At 39.4% G+C, this 25,495-nt stretch overlaps 1 protein-coding gene across 3 annotated transcripts in view; it reads right to left on the bottom strand.

Moving 5' to 3' along the window:
* Positions 1-24,075, bottom strand: part of tpk1 (thiamin pyrophosphokinase 1) — a 76,452-nt gene extending 52,377 nt beyond the window's left edge. For 2 of the 3 annotated variants that reach the window (XM_031282008.2, XM_031282006.2), the window contains exons 1-4: positions 23,984-24,075; positions 19,822-19,912; positions 15,250-15,324; positions 2,967-3,036 (exon numbers count right to left, since the gene is read on the bottom strand). In XM_031282008.2, coding sequence (XP_031137868.1) covers positions 2,967-3,036; positions 15,250-15,324; positions 19,822-19,864 — 188 coding nt within the window. In that variant the 5' untranslated portion in view covers positions 19,865-19,912; positions 23,984-24,075. Of the gene's footprint in view, positions 1-2,966; positions 3,037-15,249; positions 15,325-19,821; positions 19,913-23,979 lie in introns of all 3 variants that reach the window. The other variant, XM_031282007.2, reaches the window with a different exon arrangement.
* Between the last annotated feature and the right edge of the window lie 1,420 nt (positions 24,076-25,495).

Below are 25,495 nucleotides of genomic sequence, written 5' to 3' on the forward strand. Positions count from 1 at the left end.
AGCTTGGCTTTGATTGATTACTTGCATCTCCACCTCCCTTCCTCTCCTCCTTTCCCTCTTTGTAGTCCATTAGTTATGGTAATGTTAAGGTTAAATACATCTTAACTTGCTGGCAACTGATTTATGCATCCCCACCCGTAAACATTCCCTTCTTTTTCCCTCTCCTCCTCTTCCTGATTATTCCCCCCCCCCTCCATCTCCACCCTCCATGTATAATGTATAACTTTTCAGGACGTGCTGTTTGGGTTTGCAAGTGGTTGGGCTAAAAGTGAGGCTTGGCTGTCAGCTCCACTGTACAGGCTGCTGACAGAGCTCAGACTCGAGGGTCAGATAATGAATGTGCTATGTCTTACAAACAGACAGAAGTATGAGCTATGTCTCTGCCAGCAGGCCAAACATGCTCAAACTCACTCTCGGAGACAAAGAAACATGGCTAGTTTTATTTTGAAATTTAATGAAAAAAATGAAAGTACATGCTCGCAGACACGCAAAATATACATGGTTGTCCTACTGTACTAGTAAGGACCTTTATCATTTTCTAATCAACAAAAACTGTACTGGCATACTTTTAAATCGCATATACTTCTAGTTCTAACCTTAACTGTACAGTAGGGGTGCAAGATATATCGACTCAATATCATTATCGCAATATATCGAAAGTGTCGCAACAAGTATCCAATATTTTGTTTTTGTGGAGCGCTGTGTCCTGTCCGTTGGCTGTGTGACTTAGTTGTGTTTGATTTAGAGCCTGCTTGAAACGCTATAATGATCATCATTTCATTGGCCAGTTACCGTGCCGCTTGCACCTGTTAGTGCACGTCAGCGCACGGGTCCACTACGTGACAAACCCTATGGAGCATACCGCGTGTGTGCATATTTCGACAGAGTGACAGTGCAAGTGAAGAAATAGATAGAGACAACTAAACGGAACGAATCAGAGAAGCGAAAGAAAAGTTGTGTCCTGCTCTCTTTATTTATTTTATACTGTCCACCCAGTAAAACATGTCCTGTTCGGTAGACATGGTCCTTATTTATTTATTTATTCATGTTGTACCAGTCCAATATGACTTGAAATGAACCTTGTGTCATAAGAAAACTTGTTTAATTTGTTATGAATCTATTTTGATGCGTTTTCCCGTAACTTTTGTAATGTAGTTTAAAAATATCAAAATTAATATCGATATTGCAATATTCATAATCGATATTGCAATTTCACATTTTGTCAATATCGTGCAACCCTACTGCACAGCCTCATTCCCATCTAGAAGCATAAGTAAACAATTGCTGTTGGTTGAGCATTTATTGTGGTAATCTTAGTCATCACGGCAGTGTGCAATTCCAATTTCCCCTATGTGCAGAGGCGCACCACCATGAACTGCAGCGACACACTGCCATGAGTCACTGAATGAGGCAACTGTCTGTGGTTAGCTCACATCTGTAGCAGCAGGACAGTCAAGTGTGTTATCTAAGTCAGTTAAACAGGTAAAGTAAAGATAACGTAGGTAACGTTAGCCTGTTACGGTTACAAACAGGTTTGGTAGTGAACAACACACTAACATATGCTGACAGATTTGGTGTTTTTAGCTGAGCTAGACCAGAAAATATGCCGTTAAAACGGTATGCGGTAATCGGTGATGCGGTTTTTCCCTCATTGTTCTCCATGAAGTATGCTGGAAGTGCTTTAATGTAGCGTTTTATGTGGAATGAGCACTTTGCCGGACTCCGATTAAAAAATAGCCTTTTATTAGCTACATTGCTTGTAAGGAAATAACGGGAGTAACAGGTAAACCAGCTTTGAAAGTGACATATTTACATAAATCATTGATAATTATTCAAAGAAACTTTGAAGTGTGAGAATTTGGTCTAATCCGCCAGGCTACAGCAGTCAACCTGGAAGAAACACTGGTATTTGTCCCGCGGCTGCCCCTCCTCCACTGTGAATGGACAGCTGGGTAAAAAGTGACAGTGACGAACGCAGCTTTTTACCCAAAGTTGGACATTTTTCTACGACCAGAAAAAAGCATGCAGCACTCGTCATGCTGCTGGTGTTTGTAGCATCATATGAATATGGGCCGCCCCCATTGCAAAGCATTAAAAACGTATAGTGGCTTTAGGAAAAAACGCTTTGATGGACGCACAACACTTCCGCGTAGAGTGCACTGAGTGCACTGTGGATCATTTAGTTAATATAGAGATAACATGCAGATGTTTTTTCCCCATCGGCCAATCGATTGGTTTAAGTGTAGGCAGAATATCAGTTGGGCAAGATTTCCGTTGGTTGAATACAGTCCTACTAATAACATTTGTTGTTAAAACAATAAGAATTTCAGCTTTAAACTTAGGTCCTAACCTCAAGGACAAGAATAAGTTTGCCCACTGACAATGTGTGAATGGGCCTGAAAGACGTCCCTTTGCAAATATGTCCTCACCTCAGATGACAACCTAAAATGGTTGTTTCCATGATAGAATTGCAAGAGCATGCATGTAGACAGACAAACACAGACGCACATAACATCACATTCACACCCTGACAGAATACACACTCATGCTCACACTTGGGAGTGTTAATGTGAAAGCCTCAACACTTCAGGGACACAGTGAACCCCAGATCCATCTTGGCCCTGACAGCGGTCCTCCATTAGCCACACATACAAAAAATGGTTGCAGAATGCACACATAGAGTACTTTGTCAGAAACACACACAACACTAATGCATCAACAGGGGGCATTTTCCAACACACACAAACACACACACACACACACACACACACACACACACACACACACATGATGCAGTACTGCTGCTGCTCAAAAACAAACACAATGTTAATAAATAAACAAATAAGTCCGCTTTTTCAATTTTAACATCTTTCTGCCAAACATAACCACACATCTGAATGCACAGAGGAAGACATAAGTGAAAACACAAATTAACTAATGCAAATGTGAACACAAGACAGACTCACCTGTCTCTAACTCCAGCAGTGATGTTATGAAGGTGATTGGCAGCTCCATCAGCACAAGCCCTCAAGAGAGCTACAGAAAGATAGACAGAGAGAAACTTTAACTTGTGTAACTGTGGGCAATTACTTTTTACAAAACTAGTACACCTTACATTCAGTGAAGACACACCTGCCCCAAGTTACTGTTACATATGAACCAGTTCAAACTGGTGAAAATGATGTGTAGTGTCACAATAAACCAGTTTCCACTTATGCAGAGGTATGCTTAGCTTACAGTATGTCCATTCCACTTCAGATGTTTTGATTGTTGAGTCAATTTGAAAGTTCCTATCTGGTTACTTGCTAACTGGTGGCATACAAGTGTAACTTTCTCTACGTGCTTCACTAACCTTATTACCTCCCAAAAAACTCATCACATTTAATGAGAGCCTCAGTGCAGACAGGAAACACCACTTGTGATTAGTGCCACAGGAGAGGGGTGCAAACAAAAATGGCACTTACTAAGAATACTTGGTATTTATTGTATATTTTGTTGAGCAAAGAATTAAGAATTGTGACCTGCAAATTTATGAGTGCAAGTTGTACAGCGTACAAGGATGTTCAAATATATTATTCTCAGTTAAGGCTGCAAGGTGCTGTTTGTAGGAGAAAAACCACACATGAGACATCTTTCCAGTGCTACTCCTGATAAATATACTGCATGCTCTCTCTGTGTATCCTGTGGTGCGGCTTCATTTTAAAGCAACACTACTGTAGGTAACTTTTTCCGCTTTGGTCCCCTTACCGGTTGGAAGCGGAATTGTCCATTACATTACATTATGCAAGTTTGCCAGATCGGGCAGCGGATCTGTAGTTCGAATGAACTGGACAATGTAATGTAATGGACAATTCTGCTTCCAACACGTAGGGGGACTGAAGCGAGAAAAGTTACCTACCTAAGTTGCTTTAAAAGGTGTCCAGGAGTTTTGTGAGGACACCTACATTTCTATAGCCTGCTGGCTTGATTTTTAAAAGGCAACATAAACACCTAACAATGCAAAGCACTGATCTACGAGACACTTGTTTTGTAAGAATTGTTTAGATAAGTGCTATATAATAAAAGATGTTATCATACACAGATGCAGAAAGATCAATGTCATGTTGCTTTATACAATGGACTATAAGAGTGCTGAATGCACAAGAACAAGTTTATAGAAAAAGGAAAAATACAACAACGTGCAATTTAAACCCAGCACTAGTTTAGACAAGGATTGTAAAATGCTTTGTGAAGATGCACGGAAATTATCTCTAAAATATTGCATTATATTTTGGCTCATACATATATATGTAACACAAATAAAATTACATTATTTTGACGACAATATACCAGACACATGTACTAAGTGTATTGAATGTAAAGGAAACATGTAACATTGCATGTGGGATTGCAGGGAAATAATAGAATTTTGGAAAGTAAAACGTGATAGACAGAATCCCCTCTGTAGACATTTTGAACTTAAAACTTAAAACTAAGAAAGATGGAATATATACACTAACACATGACATGATATGTGTATCTTGCAAGCCAAACAGCTTATTGCTCTTTATTGGGACAAAGCAAACAGACCAAGAATTAAAGAATGGATTAACAAAATGGCATCATGTATGGTGTTCAAGAAGAAATCTTGGAAACCTTTTATTACATTCCTTAGCAAATGTTAGATAAGGCAACAATGTTATAGTTTCTTAAAAAAAATATACACTCAATGGTGAGACAGGAATGGCACTGAGAGTACTACCTAGAGCGTAGGCATCATTGTTTTTTTGGTACTGTTTTTTTGTTTTGTTTTTTTTCTGTGTGGGTTTATGACACCCATTCATCTGTTGTTAGTAATAAGTTATTGTAATGTTTTCTTATTGTATTATTGGGAAAGGTCTGGGGAAGTGGGGTGAGGGAGGGGAAATATTGGTTGTCCTTGTCATTGATTTGTAACTAATAAACATTGTTTACAAAAAATGAAAAACCTTGGCATGACTTCAATCACTGCAAAAGTTTGAATAAGGTCCAAATTAGTTTGAAAGACAATTTCTGCAATAGAAAAAATAACAAAAGGCACGCTACATAGACCAGTAAATTTGATTTGACCCTTTGAAGGCAAAGTAAGTGAAAGTGCACTTATCTTTTCTGATTTTAAAAACAGACAAATGAGCCATTCTTAAAAATGGTATTCCAGTTGCACTAAATTAGATGCAAACTATTTGCAAATGTATGCACTTTCATGGCCTCTATTCTATTCAAATTGAACAGGCAGCCTATTATTTTAGAGTCTTTTTCTGTTTGGAGCTGCTGTGGTGCACACAGGAGAAAAACTTCAAAGTATCAGCTGTAGTTTTATACTTACACCTACTTTCAAACTAACTAAAGCCTGCACCAAAGAGATGGGCAACTGTAGTACACGTGTTCTGTCTCATCGGCTTTGTTTCTCTAAATGTGTCCATTCCCTAAACCCATACTGAAGCCTCTGTAAATGTCATTTGTTTCGTTGCAAAAAACAGTAATACAACAGTAATATGTTCCAGTCACAGCTGTCTATTACACATGTGAACTGTGCAAGCACACATTCCTGGAAGTTGACTTTGTACTTGATCAGCGTATTTTTACTATATACATATGTTTGCTACTGTGATAAAATCCTGTCTCACAGTGCTCAAATTATTCGTTTATTGGTGAATGCAAGCCTTAGTCTAGGGAAACAGTGGTTAAACACAGACTAAGGGTGTAACGGTTCTCCAAATCCATGATTCAATTTGACTTTTGATTTTGATTAGATTCAACTTAAAAAAAAATTTGTCAATGCCACAATAAGAGCTACTATGGCAGAAGGGTATTTTACAACAACAGTTTGAGTTTCTCAGAATTTACAAGGTGCAATTGAATGCACCATGAGTTTAACAAGGGGTACTTCAGGAAATTTGGAGAGCCAAAAACTGATTGCTGCATCAGTTGATGCATGCAAATGATGAAATGAATCGTACACAAACACGTTAGATGATGTTTTGTTGCCAGTGGTTGCGCATGTCTCCGGCCATTCTGCACGCTGTTTATTATGCAGGCTGAGAAGGGCTTCCTGCTTCCCCTGCCCTGGCCGAAATGCTACCTGTATGTGTGAAGGCTAGATGAAAAAAGGGGACACGGCGAATCTTTAGATGAACCACAGCCGAGCTGCGCCTGATTAACTGCGTGTTACGAGAGTAGCATTAGTTTGAGCAAGAATGGTAGGAGTGACGTCAGTGAATGTGCGGTCAAGCAAGGAGAGCGAGCGGTAACGGTGTCTGAGTGAGAGTAACTTAGCATTTTAGTTTGGCTTTGAAGAAAAGGGAGATGGAAAAGAGAAAGCAAAGATAGTCACAATGTAAAGTGAGTTTCAGTGAACAATAAAACAACAAGCTTCTTAACACACGGTGGCTTCATCTGTTCTTAATACTGCTGGTAAAGTGAAGGGTGTAACCCCTAAAAGAGCACTGACCCTGGAACGAACGTCTCCCCTGTGCTTCTGGACCACGTTCTGGAAGCCTGGAACAGCAAAGGTGTAACACTCGCTTATAATTAAATACTGGCATGCGCTCCAAACACGCACTGCACTAGTGTTTAAAAGCCATGAACACAATTGCATGCCCACACAGGTGATTTCTCTTTCGTTGGCTGACTAGGCCTCTTCTCTTGTGTTGGTCCCTCAGTCTCCTATAAGCTTTGTTGCACCTGACATTTTGACTTGTCAAGGCAGAAAAAGCGCAGATGAAACAGATTTTGTTCACAATGGCTCAGTTCGGTTTGTTTGTCTGTTTGTCAGCAGGATTAGAGAAAAACTACTGGCCCAATTTTCATTAAACTTAGTGAAAGAGAGTAGCATGGGCCAAGGAAGAACCCATTAAACTGTGGAGCGGATCCGAATCAGGGGGCAGATACAAAAATTAATTTTCCCTTTTGTTAACAATACGAGACAGGGCATGACAGACGTCTGCGCTCTCCGTGCCCTTCTAGATTTTATATAATCAATTACACCAATCCTTTCCCTGCTATGACCTGCCAAAATATCTTCTGTAAAAAAAGAAAGGTCTTATTAGTTCAAAATACATGGCCCTCACACAGACCACAGCATAGTTTGGCCCAACTTCAATCTAAGCAGAAGTTTAATCAATCAGAATACACCGGTCTGCATGTGCAGGTCCTTTAATGCATTACCTTTCTCATAAAACATTTGCAAAGATGATTTTTTCTGACAGTCTGAAGACTTTATCATGTACATCCATGTGTGCTCGCTGACAGTCTTCTTCTATTGCCTTTGATGTCGCATTACTAAGTTTCTTTGTGCATAGTTACCAACTGTCGATCAGCAGAATGGTGTGAAATGATCATTGTCAGTGTGGTTTACATTGCCCACGTGTGCGTGTCCATGCGTCCTAATGCACACAAACTAAATACTAACAAAATGGGAAGCTCTCATGAAAACATTGCTCCACGGTGCTTTTAGTGTTCAAAACTCCACAGGGTACCTTTAACTGGGGAGTCAGAGACAATCTAAAAACAAAACTAACTTCTTTCAAAAATGGTATTTACTTGAAGAATATCACCTTGTATTCTAAGGTATTTAATTATTAATGAGACAAAACTACCTACTACCTACCTCACACTTCAGGGTTAAATCACCATCAAGACTTTCTACTTGTAATTTGCTTTGATTTGCTCACCTCAAAGGCATGAATTAAATATTACAGTTTGCACTTCTGTTCTCCAGATTGTACACTGTAATAACACATCTAGGTGCAGAGTTTAAACTTAGCATAACTACCATCTTCACAGCATTCTGTGTCACACCTACATACTGTAAAATAAGTAGACTAGTTTAAAGAGAGGAATGATTATTTTGGAGGGTATCCTTCTAAATCTAACTATCCCAGGCTTGAGAGTTTACCAAGTGAGAGAATGCAGACGCATTTGCAATGATGTAAATAAGACAAGGCAGTGCTTTTATTCATAACCCTGCTGTCGCTGTTTCTCGTCAAGAAATGATTGGAATGTAAATGACTCATTATCACTGACAGAGTGCAAAGGCTGAGAAACCTTTCAAACAATAACTTTGAAAAACAGAGAAACTCTTCTTCAAGCTTGGTGATGACAGACTGTAAAACTATCAGTCATTATCTGTGTGTGTATATATATACTAACAAACTGAATAATTTTCAGATTTTTACAGTTACTTCTGTCTGTCAATCATTTACTTAGCTTTGTGCATGCGCACGCACACATACACGCGCGCACATACACGCACACACACACACACGCACACACACAGAGACATTAGTCTGAGAATCACCAAATTGACACGTGTTTAATACGGTCAAGTTGAAATTAATTAAAGTTATATGGACCAGCTGGACTTGAAACATCAATGGCTGTGATCATCTAACCAACTTGCCGGGGGAAACCTTTACATTGTTTAAAACCTTTTTCTGCTGTGTGTGCATTAGTAATTTATGTTATATTGTATGTCCCTGTATGCTAAAAATGTCACAACAAAGCACTTTGTTCCCTGTGTTAAGGCTGATGTCCAACCATATAACAAGTTTTGTTGCTTTCTTGTGTCTGTACGTCAAATAGTCAAGAGTGTGCTTCTTCTCTCGTTTTAGGATTGCTGTTTTTGACTCCAAATTCACATAAACCGGGGCATCCTTATTGAGAAGTTAACCTTTTTTTGTAAGGGAAAGGCCTGTGCGATCATCTGGCGTAAGCGGCTAAAACTGAACTTAAGAAAGATTATCTCTCCATCTGCACTTTATTCACAGGCAGTGAAGATACAATTACTGTCATTCTTCCACTGAAAACAATGAATTGCCAGCTGCTTGAAGTACGCCACAACTGTAAATGCAACAGCCTAACCGACTCCTCCTCAGAGCGTATGGGTTTTACAAACAAGCTCAACAGAAAATCACATCTAGGGACATAGCAGCCAAATGAATTCTGCTGATGGTACGATGTGAGCTTAGCGGAGACAGCAGAAGCGGTCAGTGGAGATGACCTTGTAAATTAACTAGCTATAATAATCCCTCCCTGCAGGCTTCAGAACCAACTCCTCCTGTCACTTACTCTGCTGGATGACAGATACATATGGTTGTCAGGAGATAATGCACTTCCACACACAGTACTTAACCTGTTATTTCAGTGCTTTTTAATCATCTGTTTTGCCGAGTTTGATGCAGGAAAGATGCATTTACATGTTCATGCAGAAACACACACACACACATATATACACACACATATACACACACACACATATACACACACACACACTGCTGTGGGGAACATCTATAGCAGGCAAGTATTGATGAGGTTAGCGGTAAGGATTAATACCCATCAGTATGGGGCTTTAGCACAGTACAGAAGAGGGCAAACGGTCACGGAGAGCGGTGAAAAGATTATTATCCTTATTATGATGCCTTGATGTCCTCCCTTCATCTATCAGTCCACCTCTCCCCCTCCACCTGTCACCCTGTTTCCAGATCCACCGTCTCTATACCTTGCCTCAAATTTGATTGATTTCCTGCACAAAAATCTCATTTTCTTCTTTTCGAGCTCCACTCTATTCATCTATCCTTCGCTTTGTCATTCTTGGTGGCAAAATTTCACCAGCTCTTCCACTCATTCTCTTTTCGTTTCCATCAACAGTTTTACAGGGATTATCTTTTTAACTTCCTTACGGCCATCAAAACCCACCAACAGCTTCTCTCTTCAAATTCTCCGTGTACATTCACTCCATCTGACACAATGCAGAAATGCAGAAATTTAGGAAGTAAGAGAGTGTGTGTGTGTGTGTGTGTGTGTGTGCGTGCGTGCGTGCGTGCGTGCATGCGCAGCCATATCACCCAACCGGCCTTGATTGCAAGGCTGACACTCAACTGGCTGATGGGTTATGTTCATAAACTTCAACAAGCTGCTCCACATCAACAAATGATGAAATCAGGCAGAGGCCTGGTTTTCTCTTGTAGAGAGTTACCTCTGCTGATTGCTTTATTGATTTGCTTGTTTGTGTTGTTATACAGTGAAGTAAGTGAGGCATCTGTAAGTAAGTAAATGAGTGACTTATTGACTGACTGAACAGGTGACTGATAAGATTAACAAGTGTGTGACTGATGGACTAGATGAGTGAGAGGGTGCGTGAGTGAGATATGCAGCATGATCCCACTTCACAACATCACACTTGGCACCTGTAAATGAGCTTCCCTTTGATCAGTGTTGCACTCTTCCAGCCTCTATCGCTCCTTTGCTCCCTGCTGCTCTACCTCTCCCACAGGTGATGAGGGGGCCCAGGGGCAGCACATCAGAGAACCTGAGAGTGCTGTGTACGTGTACGTGTACGTGTATGTGTACGTGTGTGTGTGCGTGTGTTTGTAAGGGTGGAGACCTGGCTACGATGCCTCCAGGTGAACAACCATCTGGAGAGTGACACACTTAGACATGCTCACGCGCACATCTGCTCATCCCATAAACAACATTAAAAATACATGGCATTTCAAGTAAGGAATGTTAAACTTGCTACAAGCATGTTTCCATCACACTGCGAGAGATCTGAGATCTGCCATTCATGCACCATCATCATCCTGTCAAAACTTCTTTAAGTCCCATGTGCACTGCTGCCCAGAGCAAAACTGATCAAGAAAGCTTTCCAATTTCTGACATCCACAGCATTGCTTGTGGCACTTACAAAAACCACCCAAAATCTGTCTGAAACTTTAATAAGTAGCCTTATCTAACAGGGAGCACATGCCATATGACATTATCCAGCTGCATCATGTCATGTCAAAGTACATTGCAAAATGGTGCAGTTAGATGATGTTTCTGGTCCTGTATTACTGGTAAGTATTGAATGGGATAAGAATAAACGAGTGAAACAATCAGCAAAAGGAGATGGAATAGCTCCATATTGCATTTTTATAAAATGTAATCACTGGAGTATAACCATATCAGTTAAACTTTGCTGGTCTGGTCACAGTTTGGATTTGAAAATTAGAATATAAAATGAAAAATATCAATCTCCAAACATTGTTGAAGGCCAGTTACTAATAAATAGGGCGCAAAAAAAATCTATTACAAGTCTAATTTCTCCACGTTGGTAGCAAACAAACAATTTAAGATGAACATTGAAAAACTGTTTTCATTGTAGATATTGTTTGCACTGAAAAATTACAAATGGGTGTTTGAATGCATTTCAAATCATATAAAAACTGCAATTTTCTGAAAAACAAGCAATATGATTTTTGGAGTATTGTGCAGAACTACAGAAAACTGGCCTTCTCTTTTATTGTGGTTGCTCAGTGTAAGACGTTGTTGAGATTTGTCATCAATTAACCCATATCAAAATCCTTTGGATGAATGTTATATACATTTCTCTTTCTTTAAATTCCATATTTTGTATTCTTCTCACTTAATTAACTATTCCATATTTTGTATTCTTCTCACTTAATTAACTATCCAAAGAATCTTTATCTTGGGGCAGCAGGCAACGTTCGGTGTGAAATCAGATGAAGAAATTGCTTTGTCTAATGCCATTAAGCATTTTCTAGAGGTCCTCTACTATAAAAGCGCATACTAAGAGAGCTGTGCGATGGAAAAAGTTCAGGTGCCTCTTGGGTTTTGCTAAGCTGATAAGAATATCAAAGCTGGTTCATTAAATTTCAATCTGATGTGGTTTGCCTTCAAAGTTATGTGTTTACTAACCTTCTTCCCTGATTGTAGTCTGTGGATTACATTTTTGTAATGTGTGCTGTGTTTTTGTTGCGTTTCATGGTCTAAGCATCAAAACAGTTGAGAACCAGTGATCCAGGCCACTTCTCTCCACTATGTCAATGATAAAACAACTGCGAGCCTAACAAATTAATTTGGTTATACTTGTTCAGTTAGGCTCTGTTTCTGATCAGTTCATCAGATTTAAAAACAAAAGTTGTAGGATACAGGTTGCGATGACACTCTGGTTTAAAGGCTCAAAGTCAGCTTTGCATATTAAATACATCACAGCCAAGTAGCACAACTGCTATGCATCAATGCATCTCAGAAGCGACACCTCAGGGAGTCTGAAGCTCTATTTCCCTTCAAAAACTTATTTTTCCTCTTTTAACGACGAGCCTTCTGTTTTGAGGTTTCAGAATTTCTGTTTGTCTTTTACTCTGATAAAGGGCCTTGGAGTACTCATGAAGCAGAAAGAAAATCAAATCCATTTTTACATCCTCGCGTTACCAATGACAAAGATGCGGTTGGACTCTAGGGGACTTCCTTGGTTCATAAATTGCCAACAACATGTGACCAGCAGGTTGCTGATGTAAAAGTGACTGAGCACAGTTCTTCCCATCTTCAACAATAAACATAAAAATGCCCCTAGGAATGACTGTTAGTCCAAAACTGCTGAAGTGGAGCTATTCAGTGAGTTTGTATTGCGCAACAGGTACTGCATGTTTGAATATGAAGGTACAGCCGCTGTCTGGCTTAAAAGTTTTGTTAGAATAATTACATTATCAAATAATAGACAGGACCACTGAAGATATATTAAAGTTCATTTTACTTGAGAACCCGACAAGGAGGCAGAAAGAAACACAGAAAGTGTGTTCTTTGCTAATTCTACATGTATAAGCAAAGGTTGTGCATAAATAAGAAAATATTTAGCGTGAGACACAAATGTCTCACAAGTGGTCCCCACCTGGAGAGAAGGTCCGCCCCCAGGTTCAGGAGGCATGGGACATGAGTGGCTCCAAGAGACACAAAATAAACACTGCACCATAGCAACAGAGTGCGAGAGAGTTTTAACAGGGGAAGTGAACAGGTTCCTGTCTGTCTGTTTATCTAGGAAACCACCGTTGTATTGTACGTCCTGATCAGAACATGCTGGCCTTTCAGAACTGGACAAAAATGCTTTAAAGCCAAAAAAGTCGCTAAAAGCTCCATGTGGTTGATGTGGAGTTTGCTTTGTAACGGTGTCCAGACCCCTCTCCCTGCTGCTCGTCCAGAAACGCAGTTTACATCCCAACTAAAACTGAATGAGGCAGCGATAAAACGCTGCCACTCTGCACTCTGACAGACATGCCCGGCTGGAAAGGGAGCATAGTTCCAACCCGAGGAAAGAAAACTGCTGACTCGGCAAACTTTTCTGTAGATTTACCGAAAAGCCCAGTACTTGAATGTGCGACTGAACTAGTGATAGCTGCGCCGCTGTTTGCTCTCTGGAACTCGCTATCAGAGCCCAAATCGTCTAGATAAGCTAATATGCGAACGCGGAGAGGAGCTAACCGGCAATTTCCACTGGATGCAGAATGTCTGCGGAACATCTCCGGAACGTCGGCGGAGTCATTAGGTTTCCATTAAAGTCAATGTGTGTATTTCCACTGACTGCGGGACGTCTGCGTCCCTACTCCGTCCCAGCTCCGGTGGTCCGCAGCTGATGTAAAAGTGACTGAGCACAGTTCTTCCCATCTTCAACAATAAACATAGGGCTGCGGTGGTCCGCAGCCCTCTGGAGCAGATATGCAGAGCTTCTATTTTTGCCGGACGCCGGAGAGCTCCGCAGCAATTCAGCACACGGCAGATAGTGCGGGACAGGAAGTCGAGCACAGAAACAAAATAAAAATCTGGTTAATTTTCAAAGTAAAATACACCGTGCTCACGGCGGATCATATTTCCCTGCACTACACCTTGAAAACACAGCACAGAGTTGTTTCCCCTCTACTCCCCTGGATGGAAACAAACTGCTGTTGGTTTTGTGGTTCTATTCTACGTGAATTCGTGAGCTATTGTGGGTCCTCGTGACTACAGCTGTCAGTCATGGCCGCAGCCGTGCCGCAACAAATCCGGACCTAGTGGGTATTGACGGACGGCAGAGCACGCAGTCGTTGCGCAGCGGAGCCGGTCCGCAGACGTTCCGCATCCAGTGGAAATTGCCGGTAAGTGTCTGTAAGATCAATTGTTGCAAACCAATGACTGATAGCACTCAGAAGCTGTCTGAGTGTTAGCATTTTTAATCTGTAAGTTCGCAGGTATTTGTTTAACACTCGATCAAGAATAGGACAGACCCCTCCCCCTTTCTTCAGAACAACAAAATAACGGCTCCATGTGGTATACCCAGTTACCCGCTGGGAGGCCTGGAGCCAGGATTCTTTGCCTGTTTAGGCTTGGTGCTCATACCAAAACACAGAGCCCGTAGATAAAATATTCATTAAATTAGCGCTCCGCGGGTAGCCGGTGGCTAATAAAAATCCTGCACTGCCCCACGGCTTTACAGCCCCACACCAACAGGGGCTGTTAAGCTAACTTCGAGCTGGCAGTAGCCTACTAAAGAAACAGAGCTAACTAGCAGTAGCTAGCTAGCCTGACTCGGCAGAGGTGCACTTAGCGAGGTGAAGAGCGTAAGAACTGAAGGATGACTGTGGTGTACCACAGATCATCTGCCTTATAGGTGTGAATAGAGGTGTCTTTAGTCAGGTCACGCGGGGGCCTGATATCCAATACTATATGTGTTGTACTGAGTGAATCGACTGAAAGGAAATCAAGACCATTTCCCCTCTTATGAAAGGGTGCAAGATGTAAGCAACAGCTCAGTCAGTTCTGAGGGTGGATTTGTTATGACTGAAATGCCCACGTACTGAATGCAGGGGTCTTGGGTCCAGTGGGTTTTTAATATCCACTCTGTCACTCCCCCGCTGAGTGGACACTTACTGCCACTGCCTGTGTTTACATTATTACATTATTTACCAACCAATTAGCTATAATGAATGTTTACACACTTGAATGAATCTGAATGAATGTGCTATTCATGTTACCTTGAGACCTTACAATTGCAATAAGAGTGCTTTCAGAAAAGGCAGTGCCTCAGGGGCAACAGAATCATGCTGCATATTCAGGCTGGGAATGCAATGGAACTGCAATTTGAATAATAGTTTTGTTTTGATCAATTGTTCAGGTCATGCAGCCACAAGAGTTATACTGTAAAACAAAAAAAAATAAATGAATATTTTCTTTTTTTTAAATCATGTCATCTTTAACTTCATTAAAACACATCTCAGGAAATGTGGGCAGAGGGCAGAGACGGGGCATTTTCAATGACAGGGCAGTAATTAAGATTTTGCACAGTGGAGACTACACAGGCTAGAAAGCACAGTCTGACAAAAACAACAGGGGAATACATGCCCAGTACAAACCAATGCAAACAGGATCCAAGTGCTAAAAAGGGGGCTTGTTTAATCTGTGTTAGGGATGTGTGAGATATACCTTTACTCCAGAGGATGTGCAGGTAGTCCTTATCAAGAGGCTGGTTCAGAATAATCAGACAGATCCTCTGCGTGCCTGCACAAGAAGATAGGAGGGGGAAAAAGGGAAAGGTATAAATCACGATCAATCAGATAGAGACACTACAGACGATGGAGTGTAATGGACACATAGCAAAAGCACAACACATCACTCTTTGCTTTCATGTATAAAAAAATACCTTTTTAAATACAGATTGGAGGCTGTTTTTGTGGCGCCGAATGTGTTAAATAAAAAACTAAACTAAAACAATGTTGTGATGGTGAGGTCCTTATCGTGCTTCACACAGAGACAGGATTATAAGAGGGAGGATTAAAAACAGAAGCCATTCCAAAACAGTCAGGATGCTCAATCTTGGTTTTGTAAAAGTTCAAAACATTTTCCCACTCAATCCAATGAGTTTGCAACATCAGAAAATAACTAAGTGTAACCAAAGTATAGACAATGTCTATCCAAATGATGCAACAATTTCCTCAACTACAGTACCTTCATTGACCAGGATCACAATCAATGTCAAAGTCCGTATTATTACTTATATTCTTATATAACTACTTATATACTTGTTTTTATTGTTTTTTAAGTGAAATGTTTGCATTGAAAAAGTAAAAACATCGCTGCTAGAAAAGCCTTATTGGAGCAAAGACTGAAGCACAACCTCTCTTCCCCTTGCCTTCAAACTTTGCCATTTCCCTGCTTACTCATTTATCTTTCCCTCTCAGGTCTGCCCTTATGAATGATTTCTCATCCATTTTTAAAGTTGGTGCCCTTTCTAGCAAAGCCAAAATGTCATATGTAAGCTTAAGCAACACTCTGTAATTACCATGCCCTCTTCCCTTTTTCCTAAACTGTACTTATTTAAATTCCACACAAGTGGATTCTAGGTTTGGAACAACACAACATGACAAAAAGCCTTGTATCTTTCCCAACGCACCTTTCATAATACATCATTAATGCAGATGGAGGCCAGAGAAAGCAATGGTGAAAAAGGAAGAAGAATATACGTTAGGTGTCATGAAATTCTCATTGCGCATCACCTTGCATCCTGAAAAACACCCTTTTTGGATTAAAAAGTGTAAAGATGCATTTTGACTTGGCTGAGAAAGTGTGGAAAAAGAATTGTCCATTGGGTTTAAGATTTTGTTGCAGCACCGGGCTTGATGTTGTTAAAAAGTTTACATTACTGAAAGGTCATTTCCAATAGGAAAGTCAACCCCAGCAGAGTGTGGTAAAAGGAAGAGAGGATAAAGAGAAGACACACAGGAGGAGGAAAAGAAAGAGGGACACAAGGAGGGCTAGGTGAGGAGAAGAAAGAGGAGGAGTATATTTGTCAGTTCTGTCTCTTAATTGGCTCGAGGTGTACAGAGAACAAAAGGCAAAGTCAACCAGCCGTGACTTTTCAGATAACCCCTCGTCGCACAAACACTCACCTCTCCACACACACCCACACGCACACACACAAGGTGGTGTGTGGCCTTTTGTGCACTTGTTCAAAGAAATGTCACCTTGGGATTCTTTCTATGCCAGACAGCATAAATAACACACACACACACACACACACACACACAGTTATTTCAGGAATATGTATTCATAATTATAATAACTATATAATTAAAGAGGAAATTTAAAAGGCTAACTTTGCACACTAGGGATTTTAAAATGCAGACATCCATGGGGCTGTTTTTATATTCTTCACCGAGAGTCTAGTTACGCATTTCCTGTAGGAGATGAAACTAAAGAAACCATACAAATATTCTCTAAACTCATCAAATAGGGGAAAAAGTGTTTCACTATAATGTACAGTTGGGAGAAAGATTTTACAAGTGTATGATACAGGGAATCTCAAACACATATTTCACCTTTGATAGAAAGTGACAGATGTATCAAGAAAATGATAATCAGGAGGGTGTGTGTGTGTGTGTGTGTGTGTGTGTGTGTGTGTGTGTGTGTTCTGATCTGTTCTGCAACCGTTTGGGGGATTATTTGCACAGCCTGTGAAATATGTAGAATAAATCTTAGATTTGCACATTGAGCAAACTCAAGTGCATAGCCTGTAATGCTTAGCTAACATGTTTGAGTAAACATTTGTTTCAATGGGTGCTTCAGAATTGCTGACAGCGTCCTATCAGAAATGAGTGTCTCTTGACTGATGTTGGCCTTTGAGTGTTATTGATTTTGGAGATATACAAGCATATAATCAACAGCATTTCTGTGTTCCTGCTCTTCGCAAATCACACACGTGCGAGAATGTCAAGTATATACACACATGTACACATACACATACAGGAGTACAATTACGTTACACAATTACATTGGCCTTTGTAGTCTAAGAAGGGGAATTACAACCTTCAAACAGCAATCAATGGAGACAGAGAGGGAGAGGGACACAAATGAAGGAAGACAGAGGAGAGCAATGCACCATAATACAACCTACACTACTATTAATACTGTATAATGACATAATGCAGTACTGATACACTAGGTCTGTTCAGTGGCACTCATCATTTGATCACAATGGGACGAATTACGTTCTAGGGCTACACCAAATTATTTTTAAATTACTGATTAATCTGAAGATTTCTTTTTTTTATAATTAATTGATTAATTTATGTCAGAAAAATAGTTAAAAAAAAAATGTCCATCACGAGTCAGAAGAGAGTCTTCAAATTGCTTGTTTTGTCTGACCAACAGTCCAAAACCCTGAGATATTCAGTTTAAAATTATATCAAACGGAGAAATGCAGCCAATCCTTGCTGGAACCAGAAAATGTTTGGTGGTTTTGGTTGAAAAAGTGACTTAAACAATTAATTCCTTTCGATGGACTAATTGGTAGATTCATCATCAGCCCTTATGTGAGTTTGTCTATACAAGAAAAAAACAGTCTTCATATTACATGGAAACCAAACACATTCTGTATCCCCATTTGCAGCTCATCCTTTGGCAGTCTGCAATCAATACAACTTATAGTCAAAGATCACAGGGAGTCTAAGAGCATGCTGTTTGCCACAATACAGTAAGTGATCAGACCACAGCCAAGACAGGTTTAAACAAAAGTGAACAGAGGCATGATGAACCGGGTTTTTATCAATGTTGGAGTGTTTATATCTAATGTGACTTTGGTTTTGTCAAATTAGATTATTCAGCTGTCCAAACAGCAGCGGCAGGTTGAAGGAAAGTGGATGCACCAAATTACTTATTTGTAAAAAAAAAAAAAAAATAATAATAAATTACTCCAGAATGCAACACCACAAATTACTGAGATACATGAAATCCATCTATACCTCGTCAGTAAACTGGACACAGTATGCTTACTGTATGTCTATAAACCAGGTTCATCTGTGCCTGTGTGTCGATGAATCCAAGAAGGATGAGAGAGGCAAAAGCTCTGACACGCCTGAGCTTTCTGGGGACAGAACATTTGTTTTTCACTCCTAAGCTCTCTATTTATATCTTTCTGTGGGTGGATAATATTTCTAGCCAGTGTCATACCCCACACCACAATGTAATTTGGACATCTGTTGTCACTCAAACAATGGCAACCCCGCAGCCCCCTCTATTATAATGTACAAGCGTGTAAGGCAGAAATACTTCTCATGTAAAAGTAGCTCTTTATCAAATCAATCTAAAGAACTACATGGAAATAAGGAATGGTAACAGGTGTAATACAAGACAGACATAAGAGATAGAGAGAACTACATGTGCCCGCTGTCTCCTCTACAGGCCAAACTGTTGTACCATGCCCTTGACCTTTACAGCTCTGGGTAAAACCTGCCCTTAGGCTCATAACAGCTTTCCTTCCTCCACACTCACACACTCTTACACACACACCTCCAGGGAGCTCAATAAACCTTGACCTGAGAGCAGTGGCTAAAGGCAGCTATAACCAGCTTCCTCCTCAGGTCTGTAGGGCAGTCAGTGACCATCTGGAGGGTTTCTTTTTCTCAGATATAGAACATCTTTGGGGGAAATAATCTTGCTACAAAAGCATGCCTTTGGAAAAGAGAGAATAAACGTACTATGGTGGAACTTTTTCAGTCAAATGTCAGATTGAACTTGGGTTTCTAGTGTTGCGTTTGAACAAATGATGACAGGGATGTTATTTAGGAACAAGATTATTTTTTGGGGAAATATTTCAATAATCAAAAACACCTCCTCAAAGTTTGTTTTCCTTAAACAGCTAAAATTACAAGCATACACATCAGGCCCTCATTTAATAAAGATTATTTACGCAGCCAAACAAAAAAGACAAAAGGAAGTGCATCTCATACACACATTGTTGTATGAAAGTGTCAGTGATATGTTTTGGACTTTTAATTCCACCAAGACAGTCTGTGTGTGTCAGAGTGACTGGGAGAGCAGAGAGAGGAAGACAAGTGTGACAGTGATGTGAGTAAATGTGTGTTTTGATTAGACGCGTGCAGATCTTTGTTCAGTTTGTGGCTTGTGGGGGAACACACGATACGTGCATGGACCTGCATATTTGATTGATTGCGTGTATGTGTGTTTGCGCCAAGGGAATGTGTGTTTGAAAGGCAGTACCTGAGGGCAGCAGGCAGTCCAAAGGCGTCAACTCTTCATCCATGGCCAGGATCCAAAGGAGCCTGTCTTCAATCAGCCGACTCACCTGGAACTGGGGAGAGGAAGACAGACGCTGTTGCTACTCCTCTTGCATTTATCTTTTTTAGTCATTTCATTTTCCAACTTGTCTCCAATCCCAGTTTATCACCCGCCTTCCTCTGGCCTAATTATTCCCCCTGAAACAAGCAGACAAAATACAAACACTAACATGCACACGATGACGCTATATATCACCGCGTAACTTAAGACCGTTTTATACAGTCTATGCTTAAGACACAATATTCACACTAGAGCTGCAATTACAAATTATTGTGCCAATTATTTTCTTGATTTATTCTGTGGTCTAAAAAATTTTAATCTTCGTGGCATCATCAGATTTCTTGTTTTGTCTGACCAAAGATATTCAGTTTACAATTATATAGAGCAGCGAAAAGCAGCAAATGTTCACACTGAAGAAGCTGCAACCACAGAACATTTGGAATTTCTGCTGACTAAAATGATTCATCGTTTATAGTTGCAGATTGGTTTTCTTTCCATATTGATTTATCGACTAATCGTTGCAGGTCTAACTGACATAATACATTGCCCATGATAATGGTAGTATCACCAGTCAGTCAGGACAGTCTACTAGCTGTGGAAGAGGAAACAAACCCTTAAAGCAGCAAAATTAGTTAATAAAATAATTAAAACTGAAGCAATTCATCGATTAATTGATTAGTCATTTGACAGAAAATGTATCTGTATCTCATTCCTTTCAACTGCTCTAAGGAAAATAGAGCTAGGATTACTATTCCATGATCAGCATCTACCCCTTCTGTTGTTTCTGGATTTTTATTATCTGGTCCCACATTTACTAAAAAATTGTTAAAACCATTAACCACATCTTCCATGTTATTTATGTTCTTGTCATTTTCAATATAACATTCTGGGTAACTTGTATTTCTATTTTTAGTTCCATTTCTTATAATACTATTTAGAATATTTCATACAACTTTCATATTATTTTTATTATCATCTAACATTTTAGTAACATTTAGTATTCTTTCTTATATTCCTCATAATATTCGTTAATTTATTCTTGTACTTTTTATATCAACTTTCTGCTTCTGGGGTACTATACTTAATGAATTTTCTATAAAGTGTGTTTTACTTTTTGCAGGCATTTAATACACCCTTAGTGATCCATGGACTATTTGTTTGCCTTTGTCTGTTTTTGACAATTTTTGTCATACAGCAATGTAAAGATCTCGTATAATACTTTCCAGTTCTGTTTCAGTAACTCTTCTTTAAAAGCATTTATGTTTTCCGCAGTTCTTACTCTTTTGTATTTGAGATGACTACTATCCTTGGGTTTCCTATAATTACAATGATAGACAATAAAATCAGCTAAATGATCACTGTTGTCATTGTAGAATAGCCCACTATCTACATTGTTTTCCATAATGTTTGTCAATATTTTGTCTATTAATGTGGCACAATGAGATGTAATTCTACTTTTTAGATTGTTGGATATAATAATAACAATAATAATAATAATAATAATAATAATAATAACAACTTGTATTTATATAGCCCCTTTCATGAAACCCAAGGACACTTTACAGAATTACAGTGTCTATACTAAGGGAGGTTGTAGGCTGTGGTATATCAGGTGGTGTTCCAGGAGTTTTTTTAATATGTCCAGGGATGTAGCATTTCAGATATCTGCAGGGAGGGGGTTCCAGAGGGATGGGGCTGCAACACTAAAGGCTCTGTCTTAAGGTACAGAGTCTGATGTGGGGAAGAGGGTCGGGGTGATGTGTTGCCACATCTTTTTATATATATATATATATATATATATATATATATATATATATGCCAATATCATACATTATATTAATGAAATCTGTCATTTTATGCTTTTTTGGATTTAATAGGTCAATGTTATAATCGCCACTAGGGCTGCAACTAACGATTATTTTAATAATCGATTAATCTGTCGATTATTTTTCCGATTAATCGATGAATCGGATAAAAAAACAAAAAAGCATTAATTTACATCAACTCAATACATACATACATACATACTTGTTGTTTTAGTTAATAGTTGTGTAAAGGTAAGTAACTCAAAGAGCAGATACAGACAAAACACACACACACACACACACACACACACACACACACACACACACGTTCACTTGAAGCTTATTCATTCAATTATTACCATCATTGTAGTAAGTGCAAGTTAAGTTCATTTGTACACCACATTTAAACACAGCTTAAGATGACCAAGTGCTATAAAAGAACTTTAAAATGAAATTAAAAAGTACAACACACACAAATATATATGTCAACAATAACTGATATGGGACAAAGCACAGAATATATACATGACAATAGATTGAAAAATGAATAGGCCAAAAAAGGCGAGTGAATAAAAACGTGTCTTTAGTCCTGCTTTACTACTGTTATTAACGAGCTAACGCTAGCTTGTCATGCTAGTCAGCTGGATAACGAGTAAACACCACACCAGCACCAGAAGAGAGACGTTACGTTCCTCACTTCAAAACGGAACAAAAGTAGGATTCTGTAGTGGCTTTACCCTGCTGTTGAACTCCCTTCCTCCTCATCAAGGACTCCAACATGTTTACGTTTTAGGTGCTGAATCATCACCGTGGTGCGCCCGTGCCATGCCATGTCGCGTTTGCTTATCTTGCAATTAACGTTTTTGATTTATTTAGTGTGAATTCTCCCACACCTTGGATGACTTAGGTCGTACTGATTTCTCTGCCTCCGCCATGTGTTTCAGAACAACGTTAAGGGTCCGGTCTCTCTCCGTATTTCCTCTACCCCCGCTCTGCTCTTTTTTCTTCTCTTTCGCTCCACGCCGCTCCGCACCGCACGGCACTCAACTCAATTGCAATCTCCGGGACTGAGTGGCGTGTCACGCGACACAACGAATCGATAATGAAATTCGTTGCCAACTTTTTTAATAATCGAATTTTATCGATTTTATCGATTCGTTGTTGCAGCCCTAATCGCCACACTTTGAAACATAAATGAACAACAAAAGCATAAAGCAGACAGTGCGACTTGCCAGCACTCCCATTGCTCACCTTTCAGCTTTACAATCCAGCGAGCAGAACAGAGCAAACCATTAATTAAGAAAGCATAAACAACCTTTACTTTTAACAACCTCCTTGGACCTCCCCTCAGTAATAACATTCCTCCTTCCTACCCACAGACTTGTGGCACACAGCTAAGTCTATTTTTTCCCCCAAATTAAAAAACAGGACTATGTAAATGATAACCTAAGTAAATGTATAACTGCACTATAGTAATTTGGCAAACGAGTTGAACTTTAGCCAACATAAAGTGGAATTCATTATATTGCCCACACCTCTTCTCTGAAAATTGAGGTACCTTTCCACAACCTCACTAAAAGTAAAACATATTAGATGCATTTCTAAATGTAATTAAATAATTTGTTTTATGATAAAACTGTCCCCACAATGTATTATAAAAGTCTCTAACATCTGCTGCCATGGGTATGAATATTAGCCTACACAAGTGCTTTTACAGATGTCCAAATATACATGGTCATTTTTTTTTTTTTTATCACTTTAAATCTGGTTAATTATACACATGTTTATGTTTTAGCAGCAGCAACAACAACAAGCCACAACAATCAACCACCGGTGTTTTGCCTCCAGGGTTTCTCCAGGTGCTGAAATAATACACTACACTTTGAGCAGTGTTAATATTGGGCTGAATGCAGCAGCTCGTTAGGGTATATTAAGATCTCATTATGCATTATCTACTGCTAAAAATAATGCAACTTTTCATGACGCGTATTAGGCAACACTTCCTTGGGGAACTGGACTTTGGCTTTCGCCTTAGAGGCGACTGTTTATTCAGTGTCATAACACGCTGTAACGCTTTAATGCCGCTGTTTGCAAATGTATGGCGAGGCATTGGAGCAATGATCCACGCTGCTCCCCGCTTTTCACAGATAAAACCGTACTATTCTGATAGAAACAACACACATGCCTGCCGACACTATGTTTCACTGTCAATAAACCGACTTTACATTTTAAGCCTGTCATTGCTTTGCTTAGTAAGTATTCAATAAAAACTCACTCACAGACTGAAGCGTCTTCCGCAATTGATGCTGTAAACAGTCAAAGAGCGCGCATGCAGCACACAGATGACCCAGCAGGACTGAACACTGGCGTGAATTTGTTACGGGGACACCTAGAGGCCAGAAGTGGAAACGCGTTTTCTTTGTAAATTGCTCTACACATGAAGGGGGTTTTCAAAGGCAGTCTCGTCTGTAAAGGAGACTCTATGGTTCTCCAGCAAATTCAGAAATAGTTCAATTTCACTCTCAGTTTTTTTCAGTGGAAATTATTCCAATAAGAGACTTCCCATCACTGCTTTTATTCTTCACTGTAACCATCATTATGTGATTACAACAGTGCTGAACAGATGTCTAATTTAATATCAAATAAACAAAACAGAAACTAAATTCTCCCAATATAGTGAGTAAAATAAATCTTATAAAACAGGTTCTGCTGGCCTAATGTTAATTTTGGGGGTGTATGTAAACTTGGAATCTTTAAAATGTCAAGAACCCCTAAAACAGTTCTGCATTAACACCACTGACCCATATAGGAGGAGACTTTTATTGAAGGAGACAATTTTAATGTTCAATCTTAATTTTGTTTAATGGAGCATTAACAGTGAGACAATTAGATGCTTCATTGATCCCCCTCCACAGGGAGAACTACCGAGTCTAAGTCTTAGACTTAAAACATGTACAGTATTGGTGGATAAACCAGGATCTTCTAAACTATATCTGCCACCCTGCTGTCTAAAAGTGAGATGATAAAAACAGGGGAGAAATTGAAACCTGACACCAAAACAGTTGTGCATTTCTTCAATATCATCTGACTGGAACAACAATGACATTAAATGATTCCTCATTTGGCTGAGGACACCGCGGCCCTGTATTTGGTAATGTGTGAGTATGAGCCTGGGAGGTGTTACATTCACATGGAAGGTATTTTATAGGCTGATTCCACTTTAAAACATAATAGGCCTATATCTAAATCAATCTACTTTTTGTGACATAGATTATTTTTAGATATTGAGTTTTGGCTTGAGTCCTTAAATGATATCGGTTCTAAAATATCAAACATTAACCAAAGATGAAATTATCATTTAAGTAGAGATCATTTTTGAATTAGGTTCTTCATGTGTAACGAATATGGCCAAAGACTGTGACTGCTGCTTATCATTCATACACTGGAGAAGTAATTTAATGAATTAACTAATTAATGAATCAATTCATAGATGATTTCATATATTTAGGAAATAAGTGACAGGAATGTTAATGGCAGAGACAAAAAAAAAGACAAAAAAACTAAAATGGTCCATAATCAATAATGTATAGGACACACACCCTCACTCACTCGCTTGCAAACAACACACAACTATAGTTACACACTAACCCAGGCGCACCAAAAATGCAGGCACATCAGAAAACTCTCACATACTGCACTAATATACACAAGCAAAACACACACAGGTAAACAGACATCATGAGCACACACACACAAGCAGCAGACTGATGGTGTATGCTTCAGATGTCTTC

The sequence above is a fragment of the Sander lucioperca genome, chromosome 1, assembly GCF_008315115.2.
Source record: "Sander lucioperca isolate FBNREF2018 chromosome 1, SLUC_FBN_1.2, whole genome shotgun sequence".
Classification (NCBI taxonomy): domain Eukaryota; kingdom Metazoa; phylum Chordata; class Actinopteri; order Perciformes; family Percidae; genus Sander; species Sander lucioperca.